General features: G+C 40.7%; 1 protein-coding gene across 2 annotated transcripts in view; it reads left to right on the forward strand.

Annotated features, from left to right (window-relative positions):
• Positions 1-1,827: 1,827 nt before the first annotated feature.
• The window catches only part of cadm2a (cell adhesion molecule 2a), a 393,887-nt gene continuing 383,074 nt past the window's right edge, over positions 1,828-12,640 (forward strand). For both annotated transcript variants that reach the window (XM_041800910.1, XM_041800909.1), the window contains exon 1: positions 1,828-2,268. In XM_041800910.1, the coding sequence (XP_041656844.1) occupies positions 2,208-2,268 (61 nt within the window). In that variant the 5' untranslated portion in view covers positions 1,828-2,207. The remainder of the gene's footprint in view (positions 2,269-12,640) is intronic.

Here is a 12,640-nt window from a genome sequence, read left to right on the forward strand (position 1 = left end):
TTAGTTTTTTCAAGAGTGGTCCTAATGCACTGCAATAATAATGATAGTTTGGACATAGATCTTTAGTCAAGAACGAGTCTATATAGGTCTGTTATGTTGGGATTTTGTCAATGAAAACAATTTCAAATGATGTGTACTTTTCCAAGTGGGTCCGAGGGGGGCTTAGCTTTCTTTGATGCCAGTAGGGGGGGCCTGAGGAAAAAAGGTTGGGAACCACTGCTGTAGAGTACCATAATTAAGGCTAATAAGCACAATTACACTGTTGGGCACCATAGTTCAAGAAGAAAGAACAGTTTGAGATGGTTGAGTCCTGTCATTGCACCATGTAAGTACTCTATCATAAGTCAAAGTTTGAAATTCAGACTTTATCCCAGTTACCTACCAGTAGGCCTGTGCCAGTATTTTCATTAATATTAAGTTTGAGTACTCTTATCATAAATAGTGGAGTAAGAGCTAGAAACCTTCATATGAATGGACACATTAATGATAGTGTGTATTGAAAACAACAACAACAACAAAAAAAAAAGGTTCAAAAGCAATTAATGCACAGTAGCATAAATCTCAATATGAAGGTGCAACAAGCTTTATGCTATAAAGGTGGAGGCTGGGGTGGAGGGAGTAAAGCTTTGCCTGCATCAGCAGCATGGTGCATCAACATTAATGCAAGCAGGGATTAGTGAGAAGCATGTCATATTCAAATGGACTGCTGTGTTGAGAGAAAGAGCTGTGATTGGCTGTGGAAGCTGGACGGTGATATTGGGATCAACTGGCCATCAGCTGATCACAGCTGGGCGAATGATTATTGGGTATACTGCATGAACTAACACTGAGCTTACTTAGCCCTGAAGCTTGTGCATGGTGTAGTTTCTTTTATTTTCCCTGCCTTCACATATTTACTCACCCCAGCTTCATACCAAAGTTTTCCATTAGGACTAGTAGAGAAAATTAGGTAAAGATTTTTTTTTTAACCTAATTGTGCTGAAAGTGTCATCATCAATCTAATGTAATGATACACCTTGTTTAAGTTTAATAATTTTCACTTCTGCTTCCTAAAAATGTCTGTTTATTTATTTAGTCTTACTGCATATGCAGGGTAAAAGTTTGCAACTTGAATTATTCATTGTCAGACAAAGAACATTAAAAGCAACATCTGGGATTACAGATGTTGATTTATTCATAAAAATGCTTAAATAGTATAATTGTAAAATTGTTATGCAGTGAGTGCACAAGGTTTTAATGGTAAAAAAAGATTTTTTAAATTAATTTTGGCTATAAGAATTTTATTTCTATGCAGTGATCAGCAAGGTTGACTTTTTTTTTTAATCTCTTTTTTGCATTTATTAATCATAACATTTATAAGCAACATACTTTAGACTATCCTTAAAGATTCTTGGCTTTTACCATCTGCTTGCTCCGCCTATGGATAAAAGGAGTTTTGCATATGCATGACAACACAACAAAGTTCTTCGGTATAAAGCTACAAAATATTTCAATATTCTCCAAATATGAAAAATAAAAAATAAATACATGCGATAAAGCGCTTTGGCCTTTGTAGAAAGCAGGGAATACTCCCTCTCCAGTAGCGTTTTTCCTAATTTACGTTCTTTCTAAACTTGATCCAAACGCAAGCTGATGGGGATATTTCTTGCAGTGTGTCTCAAACGCTATCCCCCCTCCCCCTTGCCTCTCCCACCGTTTCGCTTAGCCTCGGGTCCTCGTGATTGGTTCACCTTCCGCGTCTGTCAAAGCTAGCGTGGGCGGGACTCAAACAGTCCACTCGTGCTCGCTGCGCTGTGGATTGTGCGCCACAGCAGACCAGGACCGGGGCAGACAGTAGCACTAACAGCAGCGGCAGCATATTGTTTGATACCGGAGGACGACTCTTCCCCACTCCCTGAGCTTTACTGCAGTTGTGTGCAGAGTCCAGGAAACTGCGCGTGCACCTTTGCGCCGGTGCATCTCTGATATTGCCCATCTTCTTTCCGGGAGTGAGATTATATCCGCTTTTTTAAAGCTGCACAGTCGGATCGTGAAGTCGGTTGTGTTAACCCCTTTTCCCCCCTGAGACGCACAGAAGACGCACGCGCTCCTAAGTCCACCTGGATAGCTGAGAAGGCGGTCCGGTCCGGCTCGAGGTCCAGCGGGGAGAGACGGAGAGGAGAAGTTAGCGCGGAAGGAAAGAGGAAGAAAGAAAGAACGGAGACAGGATGAATCTCAAGAGCAATTTGATTTTCACCCTCTACACTATTTACGGGATTCTACTTAAAGGTGAGCCCGGGACGAGTGGTGCGTACGTGCGCGTGTGTTTGTGTGAGGTGCTTTTATGTGTGGTTGTGCACAGGCCAACAGCAGGTTCAGGTCCACGCGGTCCCTGGCTGAAGGATGCGCAGCTCTCTCTCTCTCTCTCTCTCTCTGAGTCTCCTATTCACATGTAGATGCTCGTCTGTGTCTGCGCGTGTGTGTGTACGTGCATTGAATCTACGTGCTCATGCAAACGTGCGCGATGCTAGAGACGAGAGAGCAAGGGCTTGTCCTGAAACACCCGGGACCTCTTGGCTGTGAATATCCTGGAATGAGGGGAAATAATAATTGCATGCTCAGGACTCGACCTGAAGGCACGCGTGGCGTCTCCCCTGCGTGGACATGTCGTTATGTGTCCCGTGCATGAGGAGGGTAGTGAATGAAATCAAAACTGAGCCCGCTAGGAAGACACACCTCAGCTTCAAGTAACCAACCCCGCGGTTGTTTTTGACTCGCAGCACTTGGATGAGTCACGGAGACACTGGCAGCATTTTACGCACCGTGCTGGTTGATACTGCTGATTATAGCAGTAAACAGAACCACAATGACACGATCACTTCATACAAATGTATTCACTCCGTGTTAAGTTTTATGATATATCTCTCTTTGCTCAGGTGTGGTGATGCAAAGTGCACCATCTCCCCAAATGTGCCTGCAAATAGGCTTCTTTTCAATTACCTTTGAGCACTTGGAATAGATACAGGCCTGGCTGGAATAAAGTGCTCATTTTAGCTTCAGATACATCCTCCTCACTAGGGATTTCTTATCTTAAAAAGATCTTCGCAGTGGTCATCTTGTGCTGAGACTCCAGTTTGCAGGAAGGACCTCAGTTTGGATACAGTTGATTATGACTGAATGGAAAAAATCCCTCTGTTATGGATGTACACACAGCAGCAGCAGCAGTGTAGTGTTTAGGCCACAGAGGGCCTGACTGTAAACAGGAGATTAAGGTGACATTGGGGGTCAAGGTCACGGTGAAATGCACATGCCTGTTTATGGGAAGCTCCAGTGATTTACAGTGATACAATGGAGGAGATGGAGAAGAGATAAATAATGAAGTAATTGATTTTACTGTAGAGTTCTTATATGGAAGCATAAAGAAGCTTTGTTTTTCTCTATAATAGCGAGAATGGTTGTTTTTTTGAAGATGTTTTTCGGGGCTTTTTAAGCCTTTATCGATAGTGGAGGACAGTGGATAGAGTCAGAAACAGGGATGAGAGAGACATTCGGGAAAGGTGCCACGAGCTGGACCTGAACCCCGGCCGCCTGCGTACGTTAGGCCATCTGCGCTCTGAGCTGGGTTGTTCTCTTAGCAAATTTGCTCCAGAGTAGTGTGAGCACAACCCAGTGGTATTATTTGCATGAATTCCTCTGAGTGTAATACAATGCAAACTCATGGAAATTACTGAAGTCTTAAAGCTACAGTGAGGACTTTTTAGCTGGTTACAAAGCAGACTCAGATTAAAACTGATGCCTCTTTATGGACTGCAAAACTGAACAAGAACATCAGTGACAAGATTTATCAGTTGGATTACTTGTTTTTAATGCTTGAAAACTGCTGCCACAGGGTAGGTGTTAAGACGATGCTATCCCCTGCTAAAAATAGCCTTTTTTTGTTTGTTTTCTTCTGTTTGAATTTTTATGAGAGATTCTTGTGAATTAATGGCAAGTACTAAAATCTTGAAACTACACTGACAAATTTTAAGCCAGTGACAGCATGCTTAAATTAAAACTGTTGCCTCTTGAATATCAAGGGACAGGATTTATCAGTCAGATCACTCATTTTTAATACCTGAAAACTGCTGCCACAGGGTAGGGTTCAGACGAAGCAATCACCTGCTAAAATAGACTGTTTTGTTTTCCACAGTTAAAATATGTATGGGTGATTCTTGTACACATGATCGTCATAATATAATGAATAAGTGCCAAAACTGATACAAATCAAAAATTCCTCATAGGTGCCTTAATTCATGTGAGAAAATGTGTAAGACAATGTGAACTTGTGGAAATTACTGAAATCTTAAAGCTACAGTGCAGACTTTTTTAGCTTTTAACGAAGCATGCTAACATTAAAGCTGATGCCTCTTTATGAACTGCTAAAGTAAACAAGAACATGATTGACAAGATATATCAGTTTGCTTACTCATTTTTAATGCCTGAAAAACAGCTGCCACAGGGTAGGTGTCCAACCTGCTAAAATAGATTTAGATTTTAAGAATTTTTATCAGTGATACTTGTACATTTGATTGTCAAAATATAACAGAATGATGCCAAAACTGACATAAATCAAAAGTTCCTCACAGGTGCTTTAATTTGTGTGGAAAAATGTAGTAAAATTCAAATTTATGTGGGAATCGTAGGAGGGGGAGCACATCTTCTTGAGTTGTCTCCACTCATGCTGTGTAATGATAGCAGGAGGCTGATGGATTCACTCTGAAACAACTGTCTGCCTAACAGCAGGGCCACATATGCCACACTGAGCTTCAGTGGGCAATATAAAGTCCAATTTATCCCCCTTGAATCATATCAAGATGCATTTCGACATAATGGACTGCAAATTTATTGACACACAAACCTTGACTTAAAGAGCAGTTTTCAGCACAATAATGCTCAACGACAAGCCGGTTGTTTAAGATTCCTTGGGCCATTTATTGTGGTATCTTAGAGATATATGAAGAAGAGACAGAGAGAAGAGTTATTCCTTAATAACCAGCCATGATTAAGGCTATTCTTATCATAATGAATTGCTATGTAATGAGGTGTCTTAGGGTATCTGATATATCCTACAGCAAGCACTGCAGCATTTATTGACGTTCCTGAGCCTGTCTTTTCCTCTCCTAAGGGCGGCACACTCATTACGAGGGTGTGTGTGTTTGCATATATCCCTGCAAATGTGTGACCTGTTTGTAGAGCTTATGTTTGAAGAGGCCTCGGCAAAGACATAACAGCAGAGCACACTTCGGGGCTCATTTGATGTGTGGTTTTCCTCTGCACACACAGAGAGATCAGTCTCTTCCTCTCTCTCCCTCGCCCTGAAGAGGATAATGCTAGGCTGCTTGATTTGAACAGTCATCTATCGGTGCAAGACCTATTATTGTATAGGTTCCACACAGCAGGCAGGTCAGCCTCCTCCTGAATGAAGTCTATCTCGCTGAAGCTGTATCCTCGCACTCTGTAAATGACAGCTGTTTCAGCCCCTCTGGCCTGCCGCCAGCTGGCATCCAAGACACCCAGAGACGCTGCATCTCTGTCACCGACCAGACCATCCCGCGCTGCTATATAGTGTGAATGTTAAGTGTTGTGATGGAAGGTTTGTTGTTTACCAAACAGGCCCGGGTTGTTAACATATTATCCGGTGTGTCTCATGTGCTCGTGCCGGAGCCGGAGAAAACAGCCTGTTATGCAAATGTCCCCTCTTACGTAAGAGCTCGGGGCTGAGCCAAGGAGGGGAGATACAGCAAGAGAAGAAGAAGAGAGAGGGAGATGTTCTAGAAAAGAGGAGTTGATGTAAGAGTAAATGTGGGAGGAGAGGTGTGGAGGAGGAATGTGCAATCTCCTTAGCTAAAGTGTGCGATATGTTGACATGCCTGTTTATCTCCGCTGCTCTCTCTGCGTCCTGTCACTCTCTCCACCCGCCAGTCCGCCTGTTTTGAACTCTGATCTGGCTCGCCTAAATACAGACCCCCGCTGAGGGATGTGTTTATCCCTGCAGTGAGTCTAAGCCCTCTGAAGGCTGACCCTCCATCCCTCTGTACTTCCGTCCATTCCTCCCTTGCTTCATCCTCCCATCCTGGTGTGGAAGCTTTGTAGCACAGCAGCGTGGGAAAGCTTCTGATAACAAGCAGCCTTGTGTGCGTTTGTGTGGATATGTGTGTTAAAGTGTGTGTGGTGTTTGTAGAGACACTGATTACACAGGAGAAAACAAGATGTTCTCTCTCTTCATCGCTCCCTTGCTCTCTCCCTGTATGTGTGAGTGCTTTCATTTACATTACCGTGCTTTGACATGTAGAACATGTGAGGTTCTCTGTACCTTAAGCCAATGCCATGCAAGGAGGATGCACATCATACACACATATCGCGCTCCACTGTGGATTCGTTGCCGCTCTGCCAAGGGATTTCCCATGATCAAAGCCGGTCTTTTGTTAGTCCAGGTGTTAAAAAAGTTTAAACAGAGAGGAGGAGGAGGCTGCAGGGGAACATGGCAGCATTCAGAGCTTACAAGCTCTTTATGGCAGAACAGAAAACTGCTCCAGAGCCACCTGTTTTAGCTCCTCATCCAATCAGTTTACTGCTGCATGTGGTGCCGGTTTTTAGCGGAACATAACAAGTTTAATGCAAATGCTCATATGGTGGGCTCATAAATAAGGATAAATTTAGACAGAGGGAAGCAGAGGGTCAGTCCATGATAAGCCTGGTACACTTGTAATCACAGATGGCAGTGAATCACAGGTGGCAAAAAACTGAACCTAGCAAGGCAACATGGAGAGGTTACAAACTTTTAAGCTTCATGCAAATGCTCACAGCAGCAACTACACTGCAAAAACTCAATTCTAAGCAAGTACGTTGGTCTAATTTCTAGTTAAAATAATCTAATAATTAATTTATCCGCCAAGTCCAGATAGAGATCATATTTCACAAAAATAAGGCTTTAATTGCTTTTGATAAGTAGAAAAAATTCTGCCTATGGGATAATCAAGTTCTCCTTGTTGAAAATAAAGCCAAGGACGATATGATCATTTTGTCTGGCAAACATGGAGACAGAAATTCGTGCTGACTTGACCTATAGACTTACGGTAGTCATGGTGGTCCCTGTACGATGCATCACAAAGGCAGGAATGTAGGTTGTCAGAGCTAAACAAACTTTTCCTATTGGTGGTACCAACAAGTGGAACTTTAGACTGCACCAATAGACCTTTGTTAGCTGAAGCCTTTTTTGTCTTTCGTCATTGCTCCTCAAACTTTAAATCATGTTTGAAGGACTGAAGTTTTAGGTCTGAACTACATTTAAATAACAGTATAATAGTGGTATCAGCAAAAGTCCAATATCTTGCATAAAAACTGAGTTAAAAAATGCATTTTTAGCTAGTAGATGGTAGAACAGGAAGTGGGGCAAGCTGGGTTCCCACGCATCCTGGAAACCTTGGAAAAAAAAGTTGACCAGTTTTCAAGTCATGGAATGTATTGGAAAATTTCAGTGTCTATAAACAGTATTCACCACCTTTTGATGTTTTATCCTTGTATTGATTTTATAAATCAGTCATATCATAGTCAATGTTTTTACAAAAAAATACAAAATTAACCTCTTGAATATCAATTTGACAACAGATTTCTACAAAGCAATGTCAATTAACCAAAAATATTGAGGTTTAATAAGTGACTGCATAGGTCAGTGCTTAGTAGTTGCACCTTTGGCTGTAATCGCAGCACTAAGTCTGTGTGGATATAGGTCTCAATTATGCTTGCACATCTGGACACTCCAGTTTTACTCCATTGTTCTTTGCAAAACTGCTCAAGCTCTGTCTGGTTGCACAGGGATCAGGCGTGAACACCCCCTTTCAAGTTCAGCCGCAAATTCTCTATTGGATTGAGGGTCTGGGCTTTTCCTATACTTTGCTGCATTCATTTTACCCTCTACCTTTACAAGCCTTCCAGGACCGGCTGTCCAAAAGAATCCCCACAGCATGATGCTGCCACCACTGTGGAGATGGTGTGTTTGTGGTGATGTGCAGTGTTTGGTTTTAGCTAAATATAGCGTCTTGTCTGATGGCTAAAAAGCATCATTTTAGTCTCATCCGAATGAGAGAAAGCTTTCTTTCCCTTGACCATGGAGTCTCCCACGTGCCCTTTGACGAACGGTAGTCCAGATTTATTATGCTTTTTTTTTTTTAAACAGTGGCCCTCTGTTTGCCACACTCCCGTAAAGCTTTGACTGGTGAAGAACAGCAGTTGTGTGCAGAGTCTCTCACATTTTAGCTGCTGAAGCTTGTACCTCCTTCAGAGTAGTCATGCGTGTCTTGCTGGCCTCTCTCACTAGTCTCCTTCTTGCATGGTCACTCAGTTTGTGAGGACGGCCTGATCTAGGCAGATTTACACATGTGCCATATTCCTCCCATTTCTCGATGATGGATTTAACTTTTGTATCCGTCCACTTTTGTATCAGTAACCTTTTCTCTGAGTTGCTTGGAGTGTTCTTTTGTCTTTATGGTGTAATGGTAACCAGGAGTACTGATTAACCGGTGACTGGATCTTTAGGAGACAGGTGTTTTTATACTACAGTCACTTGGGGCACTTTCAGATGACCCACATTTCACTAATTAATTATTTTATTGGAAATATTTTTGTTTAATTAACATTACTTTGTAGAAACCTGTTTTACTCTGCCATTAAAAATCGTTTTTGACTAAGTTGTTTTGTCAAAAAAGTATAATTTTATTGACTATGATTGATGTACAAAATCTATGAAAGGGTTAAACATCCAAGGGGGTGAATACCTTTATTATAGGCACTGTATTTAAACACTGGTTTTTGTTTGAAAGCAGAGTTGTTCTTTTATTATAATAGATAAAGAGACTGCATGCCTTTTGAATCAGGTTTTAACTTTGGCTTGGTGATAAGTGAAGGGGCTAGATCTGCATAAACTTGGAGATTATTCCAGGTCTGAGCTGTGTTATATCAAAATGTTCTTTCATTGTTTTTTTGTTCTAACCCTTGGGACAGTCAGTCGGCCAGCTCCTGATGTCCTGAGAGTCCTAACTGGTTCACAGCCACAGTCAGACTACAGGAGCAGTTAAAGGAGAGACTCAGCCTGCCTGCACGTCTGAACACTGACTGTGTCCTCTGAGGATATGGCCTTACTGTTAGATAGCAGTTTCATACATATTTTGTAGGTTTTCAGCACTAGCACGTCCCCTGAGCTTTGACGCAGTCATTCACTTCACTCGGCTGTACAGATCCTGGCAAGAATCTCCTGAAAATAGAATACATAGCAAAGTAATTGGCCATGTGATGGTGGTGACACACTATCATGGGTGGTCGTGGTAATCACCACACATTTCAAGCATCAAAAAAACATTCTAATTATGCTGTCAGGCTTAAATTCCAAGAACATGTCACATTTTATGAGAACACAGTTTAATTCAGATCGGTGTTGCATTATTCTAGCTTAAGTGAGAGGTATTATCTAATAGAATCATATGTTGGTGAGGATATGTGCTAATAGGTTCCTGGTTCCAAGTGCAGAGTCTGAGTCAACCTCGTTTCTAATCCACGGATAAACGCTTTGGTAGAGAATCAATGCAGAATAAATGTAGATTTTTTTATTTTGGCATCCATGCTGTGTTTCATATCCCCTTCTGCGAATGATAATTTTAAAGCCAGCCCAAAGCGAGAAAAAGGAGAGATCAAATGCAGCCTCACATGGAGAACATTGAGAGTCAGAGCCCACAGGTGGATTTGGCTGCTACAACAGTGGCAACAGACAGAGCGTTAGCACCCTAAATAAACCTCCCAGTAGGGGAGATAAGTATGCAAGGGCATCAGCCAGCATATCAGCTGAGGAAGCTTTCATTCAGAGGTAGGATGTAATTATTTTGATACAACATTAAGTCATAGTAAGGAGCAAGAAGATGCATAAAACACATAGAAGCTGGATGATTAGTTAAATGTTCCCCTCGCAGAGTTTGAATGATTGGATAGCTACCGGCCTAACCTGTACTGGCTGTTTGTTCAAGATCTGATAAGGAAAGAAAAAGTACAAAAAGGGGTTCTCACGCATAATGAACAAATTAAATACACACTTATCTAAAGACTCATTTCAGTGTTTTATAGTTGGTGGCACACAATGATCTTATTTTGCTGTTTTAAACAACATTTTCATGAAAAAGTGCTTCATATTGTGGCTTTAAAACTGAGTAATTTGATTGGACAAGGGGTATTCCATCAATGCTGATACTGAGAGCAACAGCAGAGCTACTCTGTCAATATGTATTACGACTAAAACAACCATCCACTGATTTTTGCAATTCCAATTTGACCACATAAATTCACAAATTTCAAAGCAGCTGGTCTACAAAAAAAATATTTTTTACATTTATTTCCAATTGTCAAGTTCCATTCAAGTTATGGAGACCCAAACAAGTGACTTATAAAACAAAAAAATAATGATGTTGTTCTGTGTGAGTGTCTATTAGCTGTAACTGTGTTGGTCTCTCTGCCAGTTGGAAAACCATTGTATAAAAGCACTATCACTCATTTGGTCATGCTATTATCTTTAATATCAGCACAGCAGTGACTATATTTTGAATTTAGCATTTTTAACTTTAACCACAAAGCTAGCCAAGGCAGAACCTAGGGATCCGATGTGTTCAAGGGCCCTTGGACTAGCCAGACGAGTAGTAATTCAAAGTTACTTGAGAGGAAAAAAACAATTGACCTATTTTATCTCATAAAAGATTATCTTTTAAGATTAGAACCTGATAGGTAAAATGCAAGGGACACATTTTGTCTACTAAATCAGCAGCTGGTCTAGTGTGCCTTTGTTCATAAAGCCAGTTTTGTTTTCAAAAGACATCACTACCTCCACAGTAGAAAATGATTAGAGTGAGAATTTTGAAAGCTAAAAGCTGTTGCTAAATGCAGGTGCACTTTAAATGGCTTTTTCACTGTCGCATTGCTGTTTATACTAAAGGCCTCTATGACAAGAATGAAGTGGATGACAGCGTGCTTGTATTATGTACCGCCACATTTCTAGCATGATTACACCCAAAGTTACCTTTTCTTGGTGAGGCATGACCAAGAAAAGGTAGCTTCTCTAACCCTAAACCTAACAGGCAGATACCCAGAGCTGTAACCTTGCCTAACCCTATGTACACACGTGTGTCACATCTAGGGCTGGGAAATTCATTGAAAATGAGATTAAATCACAGTATTACCTGCCACAGTTTTGAAATTGCAGACAGTGCAAAAATTTGTGTCAAAATAGCGGTTTGAACCTTATTTTGCAGTAAAAATGTTATGCATGAAATATCATGCAGTTATTCAATTACCATTTTTTAGAATAGTCTATATAGTCTATTTTTTTGTAGAATATATTCTATATAGTCTATTTCTTTCTTTTATTTAATAGTCCTACCTCCATTTTTGTACTTTGTTCTTATTAAATATGATTTAAAAAATTACATTTTTTAAAATTTTATACAAAAAAAATCTTCCAATGCACCATTTATATCCAACTTGCAATACGAGTCCAAGTCATCATAATCAGATAATTTCAAAGACTTTTTCAGCCCTTGTTTAGGAATAAAAGAGAGTCAAGGAATAATTGCATATCAAACCTCAATCGCAATATTGGAGAAAAAAGATTGCAATTAGATTATTTATTGTTCAGCCCTAGTCACATCCAGTCAGGCCGCTCTGTGCAACCTGTGCTATGACTGATAGCCCCACCCATCCCTCTGCCTAACCCTAACCCTTAATAGGTAACTCGGCTTGCAACCTTCATATCCATGTTAACATTTTGCAGTAACAGTCCATTTTGGGCATTTGAAGACCAAGTTGAATAACCTTTGTGTGTGAATTCACACTTTGTATCACCAATACACCTTCAGTGGCCTGCAGTGTCAGCCCATGCATTATTTCTTTGGCTTACTGTGACTATCCCTGCACATCATGTGGACTGGTAGGCTGAATTACCTATAATCTAAGAGACCTTTTTAACAGCTTTTCTCCCTCATGTTGTCATAAACATGCTTTAAAAGAAAACTGTGATACACACTATTCAGCAAATAGGCCTTGTGAGGTACTGGATGAACTGAAATGACTATTCAGTTCAAGACAACAGTTGTCAAAGGAAGTAGTTTCATTTGCAAATGAGGTGCTTATGCTCTTTTTTTGTGAATGGCAGACAGCAGCAGATCACAGCAGTTGACAGGATTGGTTTTAATGCGTGCCAGAATATTGCTTCTTCACTACCACACCAGTCAGGATGAAGGCATACCGGACTGCTTCTGTATGCAGTCTGAGCTGTAAGGTACCTAATGATCTTCACTATGCATCGAGGTGCATCCATTTCTTGCATTAAGGATTAGCACTGGGTAACCGAATAACAAAAAAGTGTTTTAACCCATGCTAAAGCAAAGGTTTAAACAGGGTATATGACCCAGTTACACTCATGTTTGTTTCAGGTATACAAGAACACCTTTTGTTCTTTTCCTGAAATGTATGATTGTGTTTACACTTTAGCAGTATTTTGTTTGTAGATTTATTTACATTTAGGTTTTCATTTTTACAAGTGTTTGTGGTGGTAATTTAGAAAAAAAAACAACTAGGCTAAAGGATCTTT

This window comes from Cheilinus undulatus, linkage group 12 (assembly GCF_018320785.1).
Source record: "Cheilinus undulatus linkage group 12, ASM1832078v1, whole genome shotgun sequence".
Taxonomy (NCBI): Eukaryota; Metazoa; Chordata; class Actinopteri; order Labriformes; family Labridae; genus Cheilinus; species Cheilinus undulatus.